A 26,383-nucleotide genomic window follows, 5' to 3' on the forward strand; every position below is an offset into this window, starting at 1 on the left:
TTGATAAAGCTCACTAGGGTAGCTTTACCTGTTTTGTGCCAGTAGGCATTTAATCATAGGCTTAATCAACAAAGAATAAGCACACAATTTAAAAGAAACATTAACTAATCACATTGCAGATTACACATGGCCCATAGCAGAGGGAGTGTATATGCATGGAGGTTGGGGAATTCATTCTCTGTGGTATACTAAAAATAAGATTTCAACTTCCATGCTAAGGACTCTGGCACACGGGGAGATTAGTGACATTAGTGATTTGTCGTGGGCGACTAATCTCCCCGAGCTACCATCCCACCGGCGAACATGTAAGTCGCCAGTGGGATGGTACACGCTGCACAGGCGATTTTGGCAAATCGCCGAAGTTGCCTCGCGAGGCATTTTCGGCGATTTGCCAAAATCGCATGCGCAGCGTGTGCCATCCCACCGGCGACTTACATGTTCGCCGGTGGGATGGCAACTGATGGCTCTCTGATGGCAACTGATGGCTCTATGATGGCAACTCGGGGAGATTAGTCGCCCGCGAACAGGGAGGTTTGTCGCGGGCGACTAATCTCCCCGTGTGCCAGAGCCCTCTAACTCTTCTTAAAAAAACAAAAATCATGTTTAATAAAAGTTATCAGTGGTTTGATATAATGGCATATGCCATCATGTCATAATGATTTATGCTAAAAACTAAAATCATCTAAAGATATAGGTATGATATCCAGAAAGCACCATCTTACAGGAAGGCTATTTAGTCTATTTTTTGCAAATATTAAATGTATTTCATTTTTTTGTATATATTATAAAACAGTACATTGTACAAAACCTTAAAGGGGACATATTGTGTGAAAAACAATATTGTGCCAATGAATTGTACTCCTCTAAAAATAAAAGGAATGTGCTGTAGTAGTGTTTTGAGCTGATGTATTAAAAAATTCTCCAAAAAACCCCACTAGTCAGCAGAAATATACAGAATAATTGAGGAAGAGTGCCCAGTATCACAGTTAGAGACATATTGCTGTAGAACTGATGCCAGTCAGGGAAAGCCCAGGTGGCTGCTAAAAAGGCTGTCTCTACATGTCACATGGTTAGATAAGTTCATTATGGGATAAGAAGTCTTACAGGGGAGTGGTGTTGAGTGGAAGGGACCTAGAAAAAACCTCTTGATACATAGTTAGAGTTACATTGATAGTGACACTAAGCCTGACTTAAGGCAGCTCTGCAGGGAGCTGCCTTACACACATAAAATCAGCCTTACACACATTTGTTAAAATCGTACAAAATTGCCTTAAGACCAGTACTAGAAGAAATTTTCACTTTTGTGTTTAAGACATTATTTTAGAACAGAAAATAACCTTGTAGCAGAAGCTGCCTAACTGATATATAGTAATACTTAATCCTGAAGTCAAGGTTTAGCTTTTGTTGATGTGACAGTTTCTGTAACTTCAATATCTGATTCTGGTAGAAATGTTCCTGACTGGGAATCTAAAAATAACTGAAGGACATAGGCTCAAGGCTCACGCTGCCCTCTTTAACCTTTTTAAAGTCTGGGCCTTCAAGGGAAAACTGTAGACAAACTGGATGTCGCAGTAGATGGATTATTAGGCCATTAGACTCTCATAAGGCATGGGGGAGGGATGCATACTACACTCAGGACTTTTGGGGGGTTTTCATTTCTAAGTTCTAATATGACTTTAGCAGACTGGGTCAAATGATTAATCGGATATATGTCAACAAAGTTTGAATCTGTCTTTGGTTGCAGACTGGGTGGGTTTGTGCTTGGGTATTGGGATAAGTAGGAATTTTTTTTATAGAAATAAATATTGGGGCAAAGCTGACAAACTTCACCTTTTCTGGCTGGGTCCTTGCTGTGTCAAAACAGGATGTCTTTCCCCAATTGTATACTTAAAATAATTTAAAAAAAAATAAATATTTTCACTATATCGTTAAAACTGCTTTGGTGTGAGGTGTGCCTAAGCTGTAGGTGTACAGTAAAGTTAAATAATAAAGTTCCTTTCCCAGGTCAACTCTTGTTCTTGTGTCTTCTCTCTGAGTTTGTGTGTTACACCTCCCATGTAGTTTTTAACCCATTTTATTCTATTTTTATTTTTTTATATTTTTACATTGTAGTAATGTAATTCTAAAGGTTGAGGTTATAGCTTTTCGGTGAAGTTACAATAACATTCTGAGTTTCTTTAGAATCTATGGTTGTAATCCAGCTTCTGGGAGAATCGGGCCTAACAAAGAAGCTTCCCATAGTTAATTCGGCACTTGGTAGCATTTTCCATACTGATCAGGTTTCCAAGAATTATGTGGATATATTTGTAGTGTCGTTAACCAGGCTCTAATTATCTGTCCCTTTATGTATTTCCATTATGGGATTTTTAGAGATTTCCATTTGGTAGCTATAGCTATTCTTGCTGCAGCTAGAATCTGATTGATCAGTTTCTGTGTTGGTCTCTGTGTTGGTCTTCTAAAGGAAGAGTAACACCAAAAAATGAGAGAGCTTTAAAGTAATAAAAATATAATGCACTGTTGCCCTGCACTGGTAAAACTGGTGTATTTGCTACAGTAACACTACTATAATTTATATAATAAGCTGCTGTGTAGCCATGGGGGCAGCCATTCAAGCTGGAAAAAAGGAGAAAAGGCACAGGTTACATAGCAAATAACAGTTCTGTAGAATACAATAGTGTTTTATCTGTTATCTGATATGTGCCTGTGCCTTTTCTCCTTTGAATGGCTGCCTCCATGGCTACATAGCAGCTTATTTATATAAATTATAGTAGACTTTCTGAAGTAAACACATAACTTTTACCAGTGCAGGGCAGCAGCACATTATATTTTAGTTACTTTTATACACTTTCATTTTTTGGTGTTACTGTTCCTTTAAGAAGTGGTTTACCAAGGAAAAGTATTAGACATCCTTCTGTACTGAGTATAGTATATGTATATTTAAGTAGAAATGGCATCCTAAAAAGTTTGAATAAGGGGCAGGTCCAGAAAATATCAAACGTCATCCCTTTCTGGGCACCCTGTCATGCATACTGAGGAAAAGCATATGCAGCCTCTTGGTGTATAGTACCAATGCATGAAAATCTTGTATATGTTTTTCTTTTGTTTCTTGCAGACTACAGTATTCTCTTTGCATTTTCCCAGTTGCTAGTCCACAGTGTTTGGGTTTTAAATCATGTATTTTGATGGTAGTGCTCGAGCGTTAGCAGACAGTAGCCTGATGTTAAACCTGACATCCCAGACAGGCTTCATTTCATTAGAGTCAGCCAATATAATGAATGTTAATCTAATCTCCATAGCTATACCATACTAAAGAGCTGATGTTTTTTGATAGCTATTGATTGTGTGACATAGAATCTTATTCTGAGTTTGCTACAATATTGTTGACATTTATAGCTGATTTGATATCTATCAGGAGCTGTAAGAACTTATTTGAAAATTTTATTAACTTTTTTTTTTTAGTTGTATGCATTTTTTTATTTGTAGAATTTTTAGTTTGTTATATTTTATTAGTGATGCTGGCTTTACCTGATTTTAATTAAGTTTTATTAAATTAAAGGTAACACTCTAATAATATCTATGCCTCCACCATTGCTAATCCTAGTGAGATCTCTGTTGAAGGAGTGTGAAAATTAAAGCCCTCACCCCCATTCAGTAAACAAGGTCTAGACCAATTTTATTCTATTCTATTTTATTCTATTCTAACATGTAATCTAGTGACTTCTATATTGTAGCCTGCTACTTATCCCTTTTGAAAGTTATACTGTCCTTGTGCCATGCATAAAAAGCTTCTTAAACTGAATGACATGGGAACACAGTCTTGATGTAATTTGTAGCATGTCAAAAGTTACCATACATTAAAGATACCTTGTTAAAAATATTTTCAAGTATACAGAGTGTGTATTCCCCAGTCTTGAGCACCGTTTAATAAGATAATATTTAGTGCTTGTTTAATATGCATTCTTGATTTATAAACACATGCTCTGCTTAGAGAGCTTGTCATTTTGTAAAATTTAAAAGGGCACAGTATCTGTAAAGCAAGAATATTCTACATGCCACCCTCACTAGTTGACTAACATTTATATAGCAAGAATATGTAAACTATAGCAGAAAACTGTCAAGAGATGCAGGCGGATGTAGTTTATCAACTACTGAGGCTCAGTGGCTCATAGTAATAATTTTATGTGTAGGAATGACACAGAGGGTTATATAATAAAAGGCACTAAGTTTGCCCAGGAGCAGTAACCCATAGCAACCAATCAGCAGGTAGAATTTATTGGTCAGCTGTTTAAAAGCAAACATATTATTGGTTGCTATGGGTTACTGCTACTGGCCAAACTTAGTGCCTTTTATTACATATGGGGCAAGCTGGTAAAGATTGATTTGATTCATTTGTCTGGTGGAGAGGGCGCCCAAAGTCCTGGACTGCAAATATAGTATTAATGTAGAGTTCTGGCAGCAGTATGAGTTTATGTACAGGTGCTGCTTAGTTTTCGTTTGCTCGAGTCCTACGTTCCCCCTTAGACGTGTGTGTTACATCAGCACAGGAGGGCTGCATTCCTTCCGCATCAGCTCATGAAGCTGCAGAGATGTTTGAGCTGCCTCAGTGATTTCACACTGCCAGGATCTCCTTGTTTGAACAAAGCTGCTGCATTAAGTCATATAGAGAGTTGTGTGTGCAAATCACTTGTCCTAAATGGACACTTTTTACAAGATAATGCATTAAGATACTTTATAAACAGAGTGAAGTGTTTCTGTTAAAATATATCTTGCTGCTTCAATTTTTTTTGTAGCTACATAGAAACCAGAGTCTCCGTAAATATTTCTTTAGTACAGACAGTAATGGTTTCTTACCTTGTCCCCACCAGGGCTGCAGGGCAAATCTGTCTGTCTCTATCTATCTACTTATATTTACTCACACGCATATACATTTATATTTTTTTTGTGGTGAAAATGGATGGCAGCAGGTGGAGAGTCTTTTCCTTTAATGCTGGTATGTCAGACATGTGACCTGATTCCCCTTCATTTGTTGCTATCCAGCATTTTGGATTGACTACAGTCTGAGGCAGGGTATTTTCCTACCACTATCTGTGTCCCCTGTTAAAGAAGCAGGCACTGATCAAGTTATTTTGACAGAGTTCAGCAGCTGCAAATTTTGGTCCCATAGTGCTTATTGGTTGTAAAGAAAACAGCCCCTTTTTCAAGCTGCCTGCTGGAACTGAGTTTGCCCATGAACCATGAAAAAAACATGAACATTAAACACAAGATTTGCTTTTGTATTAAGTCAGAACTTCATCCTCTCATGCATATGCCTTATACTGTATGCCTTATATGCACTTTCGAGTAATATGTACAGGTATTCACTATTTATTAATTTGGCTTATATATGTTCATGCTCCTTTCTGTTTTCTCTCAATGTGTGCAGATGTTACAGGACTGTGCAAAGGCACGCAGGGAGGTAGAACTGCACTGGCGGGCTTCCCAGTGTTCTCATATCGTGAAGATTATTGATGTGTACGAAAATCTATACCAGTCTAGAAAGTGTCTTCTTATTATTATGGAATGGTAAGTTGTTTTTTTTTTTTTTTTTTACAGGAATTTGCCTGTAAGCAAAATGATCTGCATGCAACAACCTTAATCAGTGCAATAAATGATATGCATTTTAAATGTTACAAAGCAACATATAGGTTCTTTAGCAAGAAAGAGTGCTTTGTGAGGTGCTGCAGGTTAGTACTGGGGTTCGATTAATCCCAAATGCATTCTGTATACAAATATAATCTCAATATACAGAATGATGATCTCTCGGGGAACATATGTAATTGTTAACATATACACCACAATATACATTGGTGAAAAATAAAGACATATATTTCTAGTGAAGAATGAGAACAAAATCAAGCTTATTCAGAAGGGTATAATGATATTAAAAACTCAATTTAAACAAGCATTTTTTCTCTCAACTATTTAATACACATGTAACGACTAGTAATGTGTAATGTTACTTACAGAATGAATTATGTAAAAAACATGGGCAAACTATTTAACGGTGTAAATTACTAGCGTATGCTGAGCTACACAATTTATATCTAGCTCTAATTAGCTATATTTTAATGACAAAATATATGGTTGTTAAAGAAAGAAAGATTCTCTAGCACAGAATTAATTCTGTCAACAAAATGAACACATATTTTTACTGTTTCATTTCCACTATCAATTCTGTGAAACAATTCGGTCAGTCAAATTACTTAGCCAATAAGGAGCAAACACGCTCATTAAAAAATAAAAAGCTATCTTTAGTTACAGTCCATTTACTATTTTCTTTTGAATTGTTTCTTAATTGGAAGATTGGATGAAAAATCTTAATGCTGCACTGACAAAATTATTCAGTTGTACAAAAAAGTTTTGTTGATGTGAATTAATGTTAAATGGGGACCTGTCACTCAGACCTAAAAAGCTGCATTATAGAGGTCCTTTTTAAACTGAACATAAAACCCAATTTTTTTTTTTTTAATTAAAACATCAATACCTGTTTTAAGGGTACAGGTATGGAATTTATTATCCAGAATGCTCGGGACCTGGGGTTTTCTCATAATTTGGATCTTTTCATAATTTGGATCTCCACACCTTATGTCTACTAAAAAAATATATATATATTTTTTTAAAAATCTTTATTTTTGCATTTTAACAATAGGGGGGACAGGTACAGAAAGAAGAGGGGGGAGGGAAAAAATATGTAACATTAATAAAACCCAGTGGGATTGTTTTGCCTCCAATAAGGATTAATTATATCTTCAGAATTAAGTGAAAGTGCGGTTTTATTATTACAGAGAAAAAGGAAATCATTTAAAAAATGTTTTTTTAATTATTTGCTTATAATGGAGTCTGTGGGTGATGGCCTTCCTGTAATTTGGAGCTTTTTGGATATTGTGTTTCCGAATGATGGATCCCATACCTGTATTTAAAAATTCTTATCAGTCAATCTTACTGCCTGCTCCACCTGTATGCCTAAAGCTGGCCATACACGCACCGATACTATCGTACGAAACGTTGTTTCGTACGATATTCGGTGCGTGTATGGCATGTCGGCGAGTCGACCGATATCGCAGGAAGCTGCTGATATGAGACGACTCGCTGATCGGCCAGGTTAGAAAATTTTGATCGGGCGCCATAGAAGGCGCCTGACCAAAATCTGCCGTCAGGACTGAATCGGCAGAAGGAGGTAGAAATCCTATTGTTTCAGCCCTGACTGTGTGTGGCGGATCTGACGCGAAACATTGTTAGATCGCCACGTGTATGGCCAGCTTAAGGCATAGAGGCGTTGCAGGCAATTGCTTTCACCTTACATTCTGCACTTTCTAGATGTGATTACTCTCCTCTCCTCTCAACGTCTAAATTGTATAGTCTGTGCATGAGCATCAGGTTCCCAATTCTGGCACATAAATAAGGTTTTGGAATGATGCAAAGCTTGCCATAATAACAGTATCCACAAAATAGAGCCTACTTGTTGTGATAGTGAATTCTACTAAGGAAAAAAAGATTTAAATAGTTTTATATAGTGTAAGTAAAGTTTATTTTGCTTGACAAACACACAATAGAATAATTTGGAACTATTTCTTAGGGTGACTGGTCCCTTTAAAAGTAAAGCATGCAAACTATATACTGTATACTATATACTTGAGGTGATCTAGCTATTCCCATTATCTGTAAGGGAAATGACAGGCATAGTGAGTTCATCAATACAATAGGCTTAATATCGCCTCATTAACATCTGACATACTCTCAAGCAAGATTTTTTTAGTATTCTATTAAAATCACAATCTCTGCAGGCCTAGGCCAGTTCGTTTGCATAGTACAGTAAAAAGCTGGCTTTATGCTTCTAAAGTTTATCTCTTTACTGTACTGTGCATGTACCCTGGGCTGTTGCAGTTTTTAAGCCAACAGGAGCACCGGCCAGGGATCTTAGGTAAGCAATCCTGAGGGATGACTAAAATGTTGGCCCTCCCAGTTCTTATAGCTTAACTTCTCCTTTCAAAACATAATTACTCATGGGTGAGGGGCTGCAACTTCATATTGCTGTGTAAAGAGGTTAATCAGCCGGTATACTTAAAAGAAGTAGCATATGTTATATGGGTAGGTACTGTACCCACGTGTATTTATAAATATCTTACATATACTATGTTACATTGCTACTATATGGAGGGACCTCTCACCCGTGGGTAGTTAAGCTTCTAATATTAGGCTGATTTTAATATGATACAATCAATAACTTCTGTTTTGTTGACTTGAGAGTTTGTCAGATAAAATTAAGAGGATATTGGGCCTATTGTAATAATGGTTTAGGTTAGAAGATAATGGGAACAACAACAAGTTAGCATATTAATGGTTTTCAGTTAAGAATCTGTTGTATTTAACAGCAGCCCTTTCAGAAAATGTTTGTTCGTATTTATTGTTATGCAGCACAGAGGCCACCCTGTATAGGCCAGATAGTATCATATCTTCTCCATAGCCACATGGAGGAGAGCTGGCAGCTTTTCATCTTGTTAAATATGTCCTACAGTCTAATCATTTTCATGTGTATGTTTGTCAAGACTTTACAGAACCTGTAAAAAAAAAAATCAGTAAATGGACCCCCATTACAACCTGCTTGCTATTGAGTAATAAGTATGCTTTTTTCTGTCAGTCAGTAATTTGACTGACAGAAGACACAGAACTGATATTGACATAGTTTTGTGGAACTGTATGTTTATTTTGTTGAATGAAGTCTGTAGCAATTATCGTTTTTTTTCATTAACATTGCATTTTAATATTACTTATTTTGTTACATGGATGGATTTCTCACATTTCTGAGACAGAATGGAATATTTAATATAATATTCTTGTGTGTGCAAACTTAATTTTGTTCTCATACTTTTGCAAGAAATATGTCTTTTGTATATATATTGTTTTGCCTGTGCTTATGGCCACAATTACACATGTACCCTGAGAGAGCTTAATTCTGTGTACTGGGAATATGTTGGTATACAGATTTTTGTAGACAAAATGTATTTGGGACAAACGACACCCCCATAGGTTGGGGAGGTTGCACAAAGGAATGGGGCTACAAACTGTGCAGGCAGTCATTGGGGAGATGTTATGAGGCAAGAATATGGAAAGTTAAAAGCAGTTTCACTTCTTGTTTTTAATGTCTGTTTTAAATAAAAATGTCCACCCATGTTTCTTGATGTATATAGGAGTTTTTCCAGTAATGATTCATTGTGCATTAGCCTAGAGCTTTGAGCAGTGGAAATCTAATTTGTCTATTATGGGGCCTGCTAAAGGCTACTTTATTTAATTCATCCTTTATTATCAGAAAATCAGTATTATAATCTCTGACAAATATCTGCCTTACTTGTTTTAGTCTGGATGGAGGAGAACTCTTCAGCAGAATCCAGGATAGAGGGGACCAAGCTTTCACGGAGAGGGGTAGGTGGACTTTGATAGAAAGTGTGTGTTATTGCTTTCATCTCTCATTCAGTTGTAGTGCTCTCTGCAATTGCCTTTACATTCACAGTAAATTGCTACATTTTAAAGGGACAGAAATACCCTTTGTTTAAAATGAGTTCAACTAATAGGGTTTGCAGTAAACATAGATTTTGCCTGTTTTAATCACCAAAAGGCTGTGGGCTCGGACACAGCGTCTTACTGTCATTGCTCTCACAGAGTAGGATTTGGCCTAAAGATCCCTCATTTTAAAAAGGCCTTTTTTATTTATTCTTATGAAGACTTGTATAGCACATTTAACTTTCTCTGCACAGTAGATTGTAAAGTTAAGTGGACATTTATTAACAAATTTGAAGCAGTTAAGCAAAGGTTCATTTGCACAATAACACTGGATTGAGGGATGTGCAAGCTTTTTTTTAACCTATGTAAAGGTTATATATAGCTCTTAAAATGACCCAAACATAAACCAGCTGCAGTTAGGCAGATGAAGCATTTCATCTCATAAAAAAACATGAAGTTAATATTGTGTAGGCCACAAAGCCATTTGTCTGTTTTATTGTGGCCTCTCCCAGGTTGTGTCATCCCAGATATTCCCCTTAATTGATATTCACTTAATTAGTTCTAAATAATCATCTCCTACCACAGAAAAGGCTTATTATTGTTGCATTATTCTTTTGAACCCACTCTTTTTAAAAAAACACTTTTGTAAGGGAGTACATTTCTTTCACTGGATCAAAAGGGGAAGCTTTCAGTGTAGGTGGGTCAATTTGTTAAATAAACAAAAGTTCAAAGAGAATCAGAGCTTGACACATGAAAGGACTAGTTTGCCTTATTTTGCACTCGAGTCATATGTTCATACTAAAAAGTGCACCTTTTTGTTTTAAGTTTTTTTTTTTGTATAGAATGGTCTATTTCCGTACTGTTGACAGCTATCATGTTGTCTTTCCAGTTAATTAGTTGATACTGAATGTGCTCGGCCTAATAAAAAGGGCATCTAATGCTTAGGTACAGATACTCTGAAAGAAAACTGTTCATGTGGATTATGCCCGTTCAGATGGTATTATAAGAAGAATTATAGTGAGGCATAATGCTGGGAAAGGCTATATCATGACAAGATGACTTTTTTATGTGCCAATTACTAGCAGTCCATTGCAAATGGATAGCAATACGGACAAGGTGAATATTTCTATAGTATAATTAAATCGATTAATTTAAAGACCTTTAAAATAGCTACCCATCTCTGACATTCATGTACTAGGGAGGCAGAACATGGCTGACCTTTAAAGGATATCCTCCTTTTATTCTCAGACTTTCTGGATTTGTTTATTTGTTAATATCTTCTCAGTGATTCTAATCGTTAACCTTGGACGGTAAGAAAAAAAACAAACTGAACTTCATTGAGCTGATAAAATTGACAAATTCAAGCTTATAATAATAATATTTGGGTTTATAAAATGTAGAAAAATTTTCACCTGGGCATGGTGTAGCATCTTTTAACAGAAAAAAGTGCTGCAAATGGTACTTCACATAGCAGTAAGAACTACCAGAGTTTTGTTATAGCCTGAATAGGTCTGAAAGAGGCCCAATATGCAGCTTAAATCTGTCTGTGTATGGACAGCTTGAACCCAACCTGCAGATCTGGTGAGGTGGGCATTGGCTGGATGAAATTTTAGTTTGTCTGCCCTTGTCAGTTTGTCAGACTACAGAACCTATGTATAGAATTCAGCTCTCCAGTTCCTACAGTGCTTTGCACTATTCTAATCTTCTTCTTTGTAGGTACTTTAGTTACTGCTCATCCACTTTCTATTTCTATGGGACTTTTAGAAGCGTATTTATCAATAGGTAATGTCTAATTTTCAACCACCGATAAATGCGCATCTAACAATCCCATAGGAATGAATAAAAAGTTAGCTTTTCTGTGGGGTGGGTCTATAAATATTGAGACTCGCCAGGTTAGGGTTGGGTGCAGATAGGACACAGGTAGGTTAATTTATCAACCAGCACATCATTATTAGTTACAGTGTTGCAATGGTAGTCAGTGAAAGCAGAAACTTATTGTAAGATTAAAGAACTACTTTCAATTGCAGATTTGTTTACAAATGATTTTAAAATCATCAAAAAGGTTTTAGTCACACAGCTCTTTTTGTTTGTTTTTTTGTTAAAATTTTTTTTCCAAGTAAATGGTTGTTACATTTGTCTTCACAGCAATATACATGAAAGGCCCAGTATTTGCAGAAATGCTGATCTAGAGTACAAAAGTATATAATTTAGATTTGTAAATTGAACACACAGAAGATAAATAAAGTTGGTATTTTTTCCTTCCATCTAATATTTTTTTTTATCCCTCTTTTACTTTCTCAGAGGCATCTGAGATCATGAGAAGCATTGGAGAAGCAATCCAGTACTTACACTCTATCAATATTGCCCATAGAGATGTAAAGGTACGTTGATAAGCATTGCTGGTCTGGAATGCCTAAAAATCAGGGGTTAAATAGTGGCTGGAATTAAAGTTAGATGCCACTGCTGCAAGGCAAGTGGTATTACTCAAGAAAAGTGGTTTTTAATATAGTGGTTTTACTAATATTCCTAATATTCTGACTGCAGATCTGCTTTTGACAGTTGCATCCACACAGACAGAAAAGACAATTATAGAAGGCACACAGACCCACTTAAAGCAACCTAATTAAACTAGAACACAAACTACATGTTGCTGTAGACATGGCTTTATGTGTGAATCAAGTGGCATTTTTCAGCCCCAACTCATAGGTTGGGAATTGTTGGTTTATATGATTGAATGCACACATCTTTCGTTTATTGGACCATATTATATTAGTATACTTGATAATAAGAGTATAAATAGTATTATCCTTTTTCTTTTCTGTGGGCAGAAAATCAGTCTATTACTTCATCCAGAGGCTGAAAGAAGAGACATGCTTTTAAGATGTGTCTCCTGTTTTTACAGTTCCCCAAATGGATGGCAGCTGGGCCTCACTTTGGAAATGTAACTAATTAATTTATGCTATAAACAAACTATAATATAATTAGCTAAGCCATGCATACTATTTGGAGGTAGAAATCATTTTATAGTAGTAGTAGTAGTAGTGTAGTATCCTTGCTGTTGTAAGAGCATTATGTATTGCATGCATATGCAATATACGTGTATGTTTAATTTAATGGTTCCCAAGAAGTGGCTTGGGAGCAACATTTTGCTCACTAGCCCCTTAAATGTTGCTCCCAGTGGTCTCAAAGCAGGTGTTTATTTTTGATTTTTTGGTTTACAGGCAAGATTTAGTTGCATAAAAACCAGGTATACTGCAAAATAGAGTCTCCTGTAGGATGCCAGTCCACATAACCACTCACAGAGCTTATTTGGCACCCATTTTTCATGCTTGTGCTGTTACCCAACATTTGAATGTGGTTTACAGGTAAAAAAGGTTGGCTACCCTGGTCTAATTGTTTAAGGTTAACTCTAACAGTACTTTTTGTTTTGTTGCAGCCAGAAAATCTCCTATATACATCGAAACGGCCAAACTCAGTGTTAAAGCTGACTGATTTTGGTTTTGCTAAGGAAACCACATCACACAATTCACTAGCAACACCTTGTTACACACCTTATTATGTTGGTGAGTATATGAACAGTGCAGTGGGAAGATTTTTAGACATTTATGCTGTTTTGGGATAATGGAAGATTTGCAAAAATTGAGCAATGGTACACACTGCTGTCTGCTATCTCTGCTAAGCAAACAAAAATTAAGGTGGCCATACATGGGTCGATTTAGGGCTCTAGCACACGGGGAGATTAGTCGCAACTAATCCCCCCAAAATGCCACCCCACCAGCGAAAATGTAAATCGCTGGTGGGATGGCATATGCGGCCACCGCCATTTCCCCGAAATCATGGTAGTTGCCTTGAGAGGAATTTACATTTTCGCCGATGGGATGGCATTTCGGGGAGATTAGAAACAGCAGCTTAAGGGCTCTGGCACACGGGGAGATTAGTCGCCCGCAACAAATCTCCCTTGTCATGGGCGACTAATCTCCCCGTGTGCCAGAGCCCTTAAGCTGCTGTTTCCAGTCCTTTAGACTGAGTTGGCAGCTTATCTGCCTGTGTATGGTGCCCCTGGACAGTCTACCTTGATCAATATCTGGCCGAAAATCGGGCAGGTGTCTACTGCACAGGTTTGATTTTCCCGTCTGATCAGGAACCACAATGGATCATTGATACGGCCCCTATGGGCCAAATGATCTAATTACCCCCTTGATATCACCCACTTTAGGTGGGCATATCGGGAGAAGATCCGCTTGTTTGGCAACCTCGCCAAACAAGCAGACCTTACTGTGTAGGGCCACCTTGAGTTACTCTGAGAAAGTCGCCACCCAATAACTCAAGTAGCCCTTGGCTTGTAATTTTCATCAATTTGCCACATGTTCTATAACCTAAAAGGCTTGAATACTCCCTGTTTTTATCTAGCAACATAACTAACATTGTTATGAAGAATTTCATTAATGTTAAAACAAAAACATAGTCCTATGACCCATACACTGCCTTCCAAAGGATTCTTAACTAATGAACCTACCAAAGAGATATTTTTATGTATGATATTGAATCCTGAACTAAACTGGAATCCTTCTGTTGTCCCATTTACTAAATTTACATGGTTGTAAAGGTTTGGATTTGGTTTGGCTAAGTACTCTGATCAATCCAAATCCTGCAAAAAAAAAAGTGTCTGATTCAGCCAGGCAGTCTGGGATTTTGGGTTTCCCTAATTATTATTATCCTAATGTAATACACAAGGGCTGTGCCTACAGCCTTGTGCTTTTATATGGTCATGGAACTTTTCTTTAACTTTTGATGTTCTGCAATAGGGGGCACATTATTTACTATATTATTCAGTTCATGGACATGAGGTATCTCTTATTATCAGACTTCAGTATAGAAATAGTTGAACATCTCTAAAATAAGTGCTAAAAGCGCTGAGAAGAGTTCATAAGCTCCTGCAGTAGAATGCAAGTTACTATTTGAGAGACAGCAAAATAGACTACATTATATTTGATTAATGACCCATTTGTTGAGCATATTTTTTTCTCTTTTAGCTCCTGAAGTTCTCGGGCCAGAAAAATATGACAAGTCGTGTGATATGTGGTCTCTAGGTGTTATCATGTACATTCTGTAAGTAAAAAAAATAATTAGTGAACATTAACATACATATGCATATTAGGGAATGATTGAATAAATTCTCAAAAGGCTGAGCCAAATAGCTAACTGAAACTAATTTGCATATTGCAATTACATTATTTAATTTTTTTTTAAAAAAAAAATGCAAAAATTATTTTGTCTTTTATCGCTCTCCGTACTTTTCAGTTCTTCTGAACAGTGTGGATTTTACTGAAACCACTTAAATTCCTGGATTTGATGCACCCTAACTTTGCCCTTAAGGCTAATAGAATAGAAAAGTCAACACTATTTATGTATGCATAACTTTTTTTTCTGGTCACTATGATCTAGACACCCTGTTTTATTTTCCCAGACTATGTGGCTATCCACCATTTTACTCCAACCATGGTTTTGCCATTTCCCCTGGAATGAAAAAACGAATCCGCATGGGCCAGTATGAATTTCCAAACCCAGAGTGGTCTGAAGTTTCAGATGAAGGTGAGAGTGGATTATCTGTTTGACTGGTTTGTGCTGTGTTGCTAGATAGAAAGAATCCGGGACAGCACCACTTGTATTCTTCTTTAAAGGAGAAAGAAAAGGCAAAGTCACTTGGGGGTGCCAAAATGTTAGGCACCCCCAAGTGACTTGAATCGCCTACCTTGTACCCCGGGCTGGTGCCCCTGTACGGAGAGAACAGCACCAGCCCAGGGTACCTGCAGGGCTTCTTCCTTCCTTCGCCGCGCGCGCATACGCAGTAGAGTGAAAAGCCGAACTTTAACAGAGAAGTCGGCTTTTTCACTCTACTGCGCATGGGCCTGACTCACAGTCAAGGCTGAATAGAGCAGGAACGAGGAAGCGCATCGCCCCAGGTGCCCCGGGCTGGTGCGGTTTTCTCCTAACAGGGGCACCAGCCCGGGGTACGAGGTAAGCGATTCAAGTCACTTGGGGGTGCCTAACATTTTAGCACCCCCAAGTGACTTAGCCAAGTGACTTAGCCTTTCCTTCCCCTTTAAAATGCTTTTATTGCATACATCTTTTTGGGCATTACAGCAATGTTTGTTTGAAAATATATTTACTTGTAAAAGGTGTGGCAAAATACAACCATCAGATGCAGTGATTTATTTTTTGAATACTGCTGCTGTTAAATGGGAGCTAAAGCCTACCTGTAAATATGGCTGAAAATCCCAGGGCTGTGGAGTCGGTAGATAAATTCTCCGACTCCTCAGTTTCTGATACTTCCGACTCTGACTGACTCCACGACTCCGACTCCTCTGTTTTTAATATGCTAATGTATTTTATACATCCAGGAAAGGGAAGGGGCACTTAAAGCACAACTGAACTGATAATAAACTGATAGACAATTTTATCTATACTCCTACTCCTAATGATTTCCCTAGAATCCCATAGTCATGTTTAAAGTTTAAGCTAACATTACAGCTGAATTACAGCAGTTTTTTAAATGTTTTAAAGCTTCAGTCTTAAAGGAACAGTAACACCAAAAAATAAAAGAGCTTTAAAGTAATAAAAATATAATGCACTGTTGCCCTGCACTGGTAAAACTGGTGTGTTTGCTACAGTAAAAAACTATAATTTATAGAATAAGCTGCTGTGTAGCCACGGGGGCAGCCATTCAAGCTGGAAAAAAGGAGAAAAGGCACAGGTTACATAGCAGATAACAGACAAGTTCTATAGAATACAATAGTGTTTTATCTGTTATATGCTATGTGCCTGTGCCTTTTCTGCTTTGAATGGCTGCCCCCGGGGCTACACAGCAGCTTACTTACTGTATATAAACTATAGTAGGGTTTCTGTAGCAAACACCCCAGCTGTACCAGTGCAGGAATGGCTGCCCCCAGGGCTACACAGCGGGGTATTTATATAAACTATAGTAGGGTTTCTGTAGCAAACACCCCAGCTGTACCGGTGCAGGAATGGCCGCCCCCGGGGCTACACAGCGGGGTATTTATATAAACTATAGTAGGGTTTCTGTAGCAAACACCCCAGCTGTACCAGTGCAGGAATGGCTGTCCCCATACTACACAGCAGCTTATTTATATAAATTATAGTAGGGTTTCTGTAGCAAACACCCCAGCTGTACCAGTGCAGGAATGGCTGCCCCCGGGGCTACACAGCGGGGTATTTATATAAACTATAGTAGGGTTTCTGTAGCAAACACCCCAGCTGTACCAGTGCAGGAATGGCTGTCCCCATACTACACAGCAGCTTATTTATATAAATTATAGTAGGTTTTCTGAAGTAAACACACAGTGCAGGGCAGCAGCACACTATATTTTAGTTACTATTATACACTTTCATTTTTTGGTATACTGTTCCTTTAAACTATTGACTACCCATTCCCTTCACATATACAAGTATTTCTAGTCCTGCAATTTTTTTTTACTTAATTAGTTATCAGTGAGAGTTAGGCTGGGTTCCCAGTGGGCATTGGGTTCCCAGTAACAGAGGAACACGACGCAGTGGAGCTGCCGCACCTTAACTGTGCGTTACATCCCATTTAGTGAAGCATACAGTCAATGAAAAGCATGCTTCATGGTCACTCAACGTGTTCGTTTATGCACTGCGTGCATTGGGCTTTATTCTTATAGCAGAGAAGTAATTAATTATGACTGTTTGTGAATTGGGACATTTAAACTTGCTTTATTTTTTTAAATTTTTTTTTCCCATTTAAATTTAGTAGGAGTCGGTTCATTTTTTTCCGACTTGACTCCAGGTACCCAAAATTGCCTCCGACTCCTCGACTCCGACTCCACAGCCCTGGAAAATCCTTTATTTTATGTACAGAACTAATTGTACCAGCAGAGATGATCAGCAGCTCTGTATCAGTAATGAATCATGCCTTTATAATTCTCTCTACAGGAACTCGATCTTGGATCTTTTTCGGCAATTATATTGGTGTCAGTGGCACTGCAGGGCTCATTTTTAAATTCTGATCTGAATGCAGTGATTTTTGAGCTGTCGTGTAATGTGAATTATAAATTAATTACATACTAACCATCCTGGTATTGTGACATTGTAGATGTGCTGCATGTTGCTGGTCAGTTCCTTATCTCAGGGTAACTGGCAGCAGCATAGAACATGTGCTGGGAATCAGCAGAAAAGAAGATGCTGGGCTACTGGGCGCATATTTAGAGGCACAGATCTTCCCTGCTAAAGGGCAGTGGTTGCCTTGGGCTGATACAGAAGCCCAAAACATAATGTGCATTGATAAGTGCCAGAAAAATCTTTTTTGGAAGTTTACTTGATATAATTAGAGAGGAGTAGGAATATGCGCTTATTAGGGGCACATTCATGAAAACACGAGTTTGAATCCCGAATGGGACAAATTCGGATTGGATACGATAATTTTTGAAGATTGCAAATATCAAGAAAATGCCTACGAAAAAATCGTATTAGTCACAATAATATCGTATTGACGATCTGAAATTTTCGTACCGAACTATTGTAAACAGTGGGAAAACCTTTCCAACTTTGATCCTTCTGAGCATGATTTTGGAAGCCTCCCATAGGGAACATCACATAAAAACAATGAGCTTGTATTACAACATTTTTTTTTAAATTGATTCTAGTATTCCAGAATTTTTAGTATGCATAACTTTTTTTTCTGGTCACTATGATCTAGACACCCTGTTTTATTTTCCCAGACTATGTGGCTATCCACCATTTTACTCCAACCATGGTTTTGCCATTTCCCCTGGAATACTAACCATCCTGGTATTGTGACATTGTAGATGTGCTGCATGTTGCTGGTCAGTTCCTTATCTCAGGGTAACTGGCAGCAGCATAGAACATGTGCTGGGAATCAGCAGAAAAGAAGATGCTGGGCTACTGGGCGCATATTTAGAGGCACAGATCTTCCCTGCTAAAGGGCAGTGGTTGCCTTGGGCTGATACAGAAGCCCAAAACATAATGTGCATTGATAAGTGCCAGAAAAATCTTTTTTGGAAGTTTACTTGATATAATTAGAGAGGAGTAGGAATATGCGCTTATTAGGGGCACATTCATGAAAACACGAGTTTGAATCCCGAATGGGACAAATTCGGATTGGATACGATAATTTTTGAAGATTGCAAATATCAAGAAAATGCCTACGAAAAAATCGTATTAGTCACAATAATATCGTATTGACGATCTGAAATTTTCGTACCGAACTATTGTAAACAGTGGGAAAACCTTTCCAACTTTGATCCTTCTGTGCATGATTTTGGAAGCCTCCCATAGGGAACATCACATAAAAACAATGAGCTTGTATTACAACATTTTTTTTTAAATTGATTCTAGTATTCCAGAATTTTTGGGGAGGAATTATATATCCTTTAAGGTTCATATTAGGGATGCACTGAATCCCAGATTTGGTTTGGGATTCGGGTCAAATCCAGGCTTTTTTTTTTTTTTTTTTGAAGGATTCGGTTTTGGCCGAATCCTAACTAGCATAAATTAGCATTTGCTAATTAACATTCAGAAAGGGTTAAAATGGTCAGGGGACCTTTCCTAATTAGCATATGCTAATTAGGATTTGGATTCGGTTCGAGGGTTCGGTGCATCCCTAGTTCAAATGATGCTTTGGTATCTGTTATTGCAGAGAATGTATCATGTTGCTGAGAAGTTGTCACACCTTACAAGTCTAAAGATGGAAAAGGCTGCCTCTCCCTATACAATTGCCTAGCTTGCAGTTTTCAAGGGTTACACAGTTGTGACTTATCACTGTATTACTCTTTGTTGAACTATCCATAAGGAAACATCAGTGTCATTTTAGCAACACTGAACTCCATTATAGCTTAGCTGCATTTTGTTTGAAAGAAATAATTGAATATAATTGAAATATCAAAACTATACATTTTGTGACCATCACATTTAAACCTTTTATTTTTTTTTCACAGTAAAACAGTTGATCAGAAATCTTTTGAAGACTGAGCCAACTCAGAGGATGACGATCACAGAATTTATGAACCATCCTTGGATAACGGTAAACTTAGGCCCCTAACCAGGCTTCAGGGTTGAATTCTGTTCCATCTCACATCTGAATAATAATGATAGTGATAATGACAATGATAGGTATTTATCAGTGGGTTGGTGCACTCCCAGTCTATGGTAGAACTGAGCAATTATCTCTGCAAAACCTACTCTTGTTGGGCCCTGCAAAACTACTCCTTTTTCGAATTGTTGCACCACAGTGTCTTCTTTTTCGAATTGTTGCATAAAAAAAAAAGGCAGCGTCAAAAAAAGTTTCGAAGCTCCTCCAGAGAAGCGAAGGGACCATCTACCATTGACTTCAAGTTTTAGCTGGCGAATTGTAGAAATTGGTTTTAACCATTTTGTCTGCAACTTTTAGCTCTTTCTGCATAAGCTAGACCTTTTAATTGTTTCTCTTGGTTTGTGTTCCTACAGCAGTCTATGCAGATTCCACCAACACCTCTTCATACTAGCAGGGTCTTGAAAGAAGAGAAGGATTTGTGGGAAGATGTTAAGGTAATTTTATTCACTTGCTCTGGTTATCTGAGGTTGGCTGGACAATTGTCTTTAATGAAATTAATTTATATAAAGCACCAGAATTACCAGAAAACATTTGTAGACCTGTTAGATTTGAGGCTCTGATTTTGAGTGTAAAAGTCACATAATCAACTATTTCTGTGTCCTTGATAAATTGCCCCAGTCCCACAGGCTAAATTATACACTCTAAAGATGTATATTATCACCCCCTATACCAAAAATTGGCCATGTAGACTATAATTATGGGCGTGCATTGTACACAAGCATAGGGCACTTTTGCAGCTGTTTGGAGTGAGTCACAGAGCTAAAATGTTTACTGTTTCATTTTCAAAATAAATACCATATGTATGTGTGAAGCCCTCACTGCACACCCCCAAATGTTTGATACTTTGAACTTATACAGGCTAGTTCTTTAAAGAAAGTAAATCCCTGGCAGACCTAACAGGGCCACACACTCCAGACTTGGTCAGGCAGTTTTGCCATTCACAACCATGTGAGTATGTATTGCCGGTATCCTGTGACCCTGGGGATTAAAGTTGAGCAGGAAAATTTACAGCGTAAAGGAAGTGAATGGAGCTATAGCTTTGCATACTGTAGGATACAGTATGCGTCTATATCACCCATATACAGTGGATATAAAAAGTCTACACACCCCTGGTAAAATGTCAGGTTCCTGTGCTGTACAAAAATGAGACAAAGAACTTTTTCCACCTTTAATGTGACCTATAAACTGTACCACTCAATTGAAAAATAAACTGAAATCTTTTAGGTGGAGGGAAGAAAACCAAAAAAACTAAAATAATGTGGTTGCATAAGTGTGCACACCCTCTTCTAACTGGGGATGTAGCTGTGTTCAAAATTAAGCAATCACATCAAAATCATGTTAAATAGGAGTCCGCAAATGGCGTTGCCCCTCTCTACAAACTTACATATGAGAATAGGGGCGCGCCCGACAAATTCGATAAAGTTTGGGGCCCTTGGTGTGACCTGGAGGGGAACTGAAGGACTCCACTCCTGTCCACACGGTAAAATCCCCGGCACCTTCCCACTTCTCTTTACCACATCCTGAGCACTTAGCTCAGTAGGTTAATGAACCCAATATTATGTAACTGCCGCCAAATCCATGCCTAAACCTTGTACTGCTACACCTTCCCCTTTGATGTTTGTAACAAACCTTAAAGACAGACCTGGAAAGAAAGACCAGCATATATATTTTTTTTTTGTAATGTTAAATGTGTTTTATGTTTTTGTTTGTATGAAAAGCAATAAAATATACCTTTAAAAAAAAAATAGGAGTCAGCATACACCTGCCATCATTTAAAATGCCTCTGATTAACCCCAAATAAAGTTCAGCTGCTCTAGTTGGTCTTTCCTGACATTTTTTTAGTCGCATCCCACAGCAAAAGCCATGGTCCCCAGAGAGCTTCCAAAGCATCAGAGGGATCTCATTGTTAAAAGATATCAGTCCGGAGAAGGTGCAAAAGAATTTTCAAGGCATTAGATATACCATGGAACACAGTAGAGACAGTCATCATCAAGTGGAGAAAATATGGCAAATATGACGAGAAGAAAACTGGTCAGGGAGGCTACCAAGAGGCCTAAAGCAACATTAAAGGAGCTGCAGGAATATCTGGCAAGTACTGGCTGTGTGGTACATGTGACAACAATCTCCTGTATTCTTCATATGTCTGAGCTATGGGGTAGAGTGGCAAGATGAAAGCCTTTTCTTATGAAGAAAAACATCCAAGCCAGGCTACATTTTGCAAAAACACATCTGAAGTCTCCCAAAAGCATGTGGGAAAAGGTGTTGAAAGGTGATGAAACCAAGGTTGAACTTTTTGGCCATAATTCCAAAAAATATATAAAACAATACTGCACATCGCCAAAAGAACACCATACCCACAGTGAAGCATGGTGGTGGCAGCATCATGCTTTGGGGCTGTTTTTCTTCAGCTGGAACTGGGGCCTTAGTTAAGATAGAGGGAATTATAACCAGTTCTAAATACCAGTCAATATTAGCAGAAAACCTTCAGGCTTCTGCTAGAAAGCTGAACATGAGGAGGAACTTCATCATTCAGCATGACAACGACCCAAAGCATACATCCAAATCAACATAGGAATGGCTTCACCGGAAGAAGATTAAAGTTTTGGAACGGCCCAGCCAGAGCCCAGACCTGAATCCGATTGAAAATCTGTGGGGTGATCTGAAGAGGGCTGTGCCCAGGAGATGCCCTCACAATCTGACCGATTTGGAGTGTTTCTGCAAAAAAGAGTGGGCAAATCTTGCAAAGTCAAAATGTGCCATGTTGAAAGACTCAAAAAGACTGAGTGCTGTAATAAGTATTAGTTTAAGGGTGTGCACACTTATACAAACACATTATTTTAGTTTTTTTTGGTTTTCTTCCCTCCACCTAAAAGATTTCAGTTTGTTCTTCAATTGAGTGGTACAGTTTATAGGTCACATTAAAGGTGGAAAAAGCTCTGAAACGATTTATCTGTGTCTCGTTTTTGTACAGCAGAGGAACCTGACATTTATTCAGGGGTGTGTAGACTTTTTATATCCACTGTATATCCACCTTAAAAATTGATAATTTAATGGTTGTATGTGCTGCTCCTGCAAACTTAATCAAGCAGTACTTAATACCTAGCAAAGGACCCAGCAAGTCAACACAGAATAAAACATTTCACATTTATCTAAAATTGTGCAGTGGAGGTAATAAAAGATTGTGCATTATTGTGACTAATCTTTTATGCAACAAATACAATTTCCTATATTTCTGAGATTAAATCATGAATAGGTTAATCACAGTAACATTAAAGATGCAGGAAAAGGTGCTAATCGGCTTGAAAAAGGAACTAAAATGTTCTGAAAGCTTACTATGATTATCTTGGTAAACCAATAAAGGTATCACCTTTATACCACTTTTGTTGTTTTTTATTTCAAAAGGGTTACCCAGTAACATTAAAGAGATACTGACACAAGAAATTAAATATTTTTTTTACATCTATTATGTCTTTGCATGATATTTATAATTTTGCCTTTAAAGTATTTGCCTGATGCTGTTACATTACCTATCTGATCCCCCACGTTTCTCTATGAGGGGGCTGCCATATTTGTGCAGCAGGAGTCTGTTAGCACTAGAAGCTATAACTGACAGGCTGAGAAGGGACAGTCAGGTTTAGGAACTTCACGTAACAATTACTTACAAAAGCCGACCATTCAGTGAAAAATGATCAACACAACCTATAGGTAACTTTTAATGTACATTCATATTTCAAAGAGTAGCTTTTTTGTGTCAGTGTCATTTTAATGCTATAGGTTAAAACAATTTTTTATGCAAGGCAGCACTTTTTGTATTTTAGTAGCCACAGAAGGACAAGCAATTTTTTATCTACAAAATGCTCCATATCATTCTTAATTAAAGAGCCCCAACACACTACCATTTAGTGCAGGGGGCTCAAACTCAATTTACCTGGGGGCCGCAGGAGGCAAAGTCAGGATGAGGCTGGGCCGCATAAGGGATTTCACAAAAAATTGGCTTTCAAGGGATAATGCAAGGCACGGCGGGCGGGAGCTGCTGATTGCGGAAATGACGTTATGCCATCATAACAGTTATTATGGGAAGACGTTCTGTGTGCACAATTAGCTCCTTATTAGCTAATTGTGCACACAGAACGTCTTCCCATAATAACTGTTATGATGGCATAACGTCATTTCCGCAATCAGCAGCTCCCGCCCGCCGTGCCTTGCATTATCCCTTGAATCGCAATAAAAATCGCGATCCATTCATTGCTTTTGAGAAGGCGTTGGTGCGGGCCACAAAATACTGTACCGAGGGCCGCAAATGGCCCGCGGGCCGCGAGTTTGAGACCCTTGATTTAGTGTATAATTTGTATTTATGTTATTCAGTGACTGTCCTAATTTTACGCAGTAAAAAAGCATCAGGTTAAATAAGGAACAATTGTAGTCAAGTAGAGGGCACATATTTGCACTTTTTAGTGTAACTGTAAATTATTTTTCCACTCTTAATGTTTCTAATTTCTTCTCTCCACAGGAAGAGATGACAAGTGCCCTTGCCACCATGAGAGTTGACTATGAGCAGATAAAGATAAAGAAGATTGAAGATGCCTCTAATCCTCTCCTCCAGAAGAGACGAAAGAAAATTACTCCCCATGTAGCAACTCACTGAGGTTTCACTTGTGTACGATCACCATTGGTGCCAATCATGCCTTGTATTCTTGCGCCAACTCAGTGTTAGCTGTAAAGGTGGCTTGTAGTGCCACATTAAAACCAGTGGGTGGGGCTGCAAGTCTGTAGGATTGGTGCCAGGCATGGGACTCATTCTTGTATGCTTCTGTACTCCATTTTTAGGAAGGTTTGTTTTTTTTATTATCAAGGATTTTTTTCTGTTTTTAGAGAATTTTCACAATATATTTTATATATAAATATATATATATATATTCAGATTTGCACACACCCACATAAAAACAAGACAGGAAACATATAATGTTGAATCTTCTGGCTAGAAGCATCAAGGGAGTGGAAGGTGAGGGATTAAGATTAAGGTGTTCCAGACAATGTGCCATTATTAGCATATCCAGCCATATCAATCTGAAAGGTTATTTTGCAGAGTGGCACACTTCAAGGAACCACTAAGCCAAGAGGCAGGTTAGTAACACTTGGTACCTAATTTGAAATAAAGAGTACCCTGCTAAAGCCCCATGTTTGCTTTTAAAGGCAGAGTTGGCCATTTTTTAAAAATTTTAAAGGCAATGTAAATATAGCGCTTTTTAATAGAACTTTTGGATATTTTAATCATGTCCCTAAAATTGCAAATTAATTTATTTTTGTTACATCAAGGCCTGTATGTAAATTAATGTCTTTCTGGATATTTTAAATATTTAATTTTGGAATCATCTTTTTTTTTTTTAAAAAAAAAAAGTCCATTTTTAAAATATCCATTAGCAATATATTGTTACTCCTTAAGGCCTGCATGTAAAATGTTTTTAAGGACCTTTGTGCCTCCATATATTGCATCCTAGTTGCCTTAAATGCAACCAAATGTTGACCTGATAACTGTATTTTTAGGGGTGGGATCTAGTGCATTTTAAGTGTGGTGTGGGTGCAACATTGGTGCTCAGGAAGGAAATGGAGCAAGGCTCCGGGGAGCCCATAAATCAGCCTGTGAAATCCTGAAGAAAAGGCCCATATAATTAAAAGCTAAACGGTTGCCTGAATTTCGCATTTGTGATACTGTGGTGAGAATGTATTGCTGCTATTGATAAAGTTAGTGTTTTATATATTGATTCAAATAGGACACACAAATGGGGTAAAATAATATACACTCTGCCTAGTAGCCTATAGACGTTTTGCCTCCTCATCTGCATTGCCATGAATCAGAAGGTATTTTGGCACTTTTTCCTCTGTCAACTCTTGTATATAGTACACCAGCCTCTGACCCAAAAAAGAACAGACACTATTTTCTTAGAGCTGTGATCTGAAACCTTTTTATTGATTACAAGAAAACCATGATTTAATTTTGTTTTTAAACTGAATTATGCAGAATGAAATAGCAGACCTGTTGTCCCATTACTGATGTATTACTCTGTAGGATATGGGGAAATTGTATAAAAAAACTGGCTGGGTTAGGTTCTGCTCTATTTTTGTATTTCAGCTGTATAGTAGCCCACCCTTGCCATGCCATGTATGTTTTCATCTCTTTTCCCCAAAAAGCAATATTTTTTCTCTGGAATTGTTGTAAAGTTATAATTTTGTATGATCAAACTGTTTTACTAAAAGGTTTTAAACTTTGCAAAACTGTCCTGTTGATTCTTATTTTTAGTTAATTAGAAGTACAAACTTTTGACAAGTGTCACCAGAGTGTCTCGTTTATACATGTAATTGGGGATTTTAGCTTAACACTAACTTTGAAAGATACAGCTAAGTTGCCTATAGGCTGCTTCCTGAACAGGCATGCACCGTTTCAGTGTGCAAGGAAGAGAAGGAAAGTCATTTTGGCACCTTAGTGGCACATAGAATGCTATATTTACCATACCTGAGTAAAGAGCCCTAGAAGCTTTCTCTGCAGCTAGCAGCTGCCATATTAAGTAGCTTCCTGCTACAGCTCTAGTCCTTGTAGCTCAGATCACACATTCCTAAGGGTGGGGGGAGTGAGTTCTTATGGGGGGGGGGGAGCAGGAAAGGAGAGAGAGAACTGGGCAGACTCTGGCCCCAGGAATGAAG

The 26,383-nt window shown here is 37.9% G+C and overlaps 1 protein-coding gene across 2 annotated transcripts in view; it reads left to right on the top strand.

Annotated features, from left to right (window-relative positions):
- Positions 1–25,952, top strand: part of mapkapk2 (MAPK activated protein kinase 2) — a 39,346-nt gene extending 13,394 nt beyond the window's left edge. The window contains exons 3-11 of one of the 2 annotated variants that reach the window (XM_012963511.3): positions 5,423–5,562; positions 9,395–9,459; positions 11,839–11,918; positions 12,974–13,100; positions 14,571–14,646; positions 15,005–15,129; positions 19,530–19,615; positions 20,038–20,118; positions 24,195–25,861. In XM_012963511.3, the coding sequence (XP_012818965.1) occupies positions 5,423–5,562; positions 9,395–9,459; positions 11,839–11,918; positions 12,974–13,100; positions 14,571–14,646; positions 15,005–15,129; positions 19,530–19,615; positions 20,038–20,118; positions 24,195–24,329 (915 nt within the window). In that variant the 3' untranslated portion in view covers positions 24,330–25,861. 2 annotated transcript variants of the gene reach the window in all.
- Positions 25,953–26,383: the final 431 nt, after the last annotated feature.

The sequence above is a fragment of the Xenopus tropicalis genome, chromosome 2 (genome assembly GCF_000004195.4).
Source record: "Xenopus tropicalis strain Nigerian chromosome 2, UCB_Xtro_10.0, whole genome shotgun sequence".
Taxonomy (NCBI): Eukaryota; Metazoa; Chordata; class Amphibia; order Anura; family Pipidae; genus Xenopus; species Xenopus tropicalis.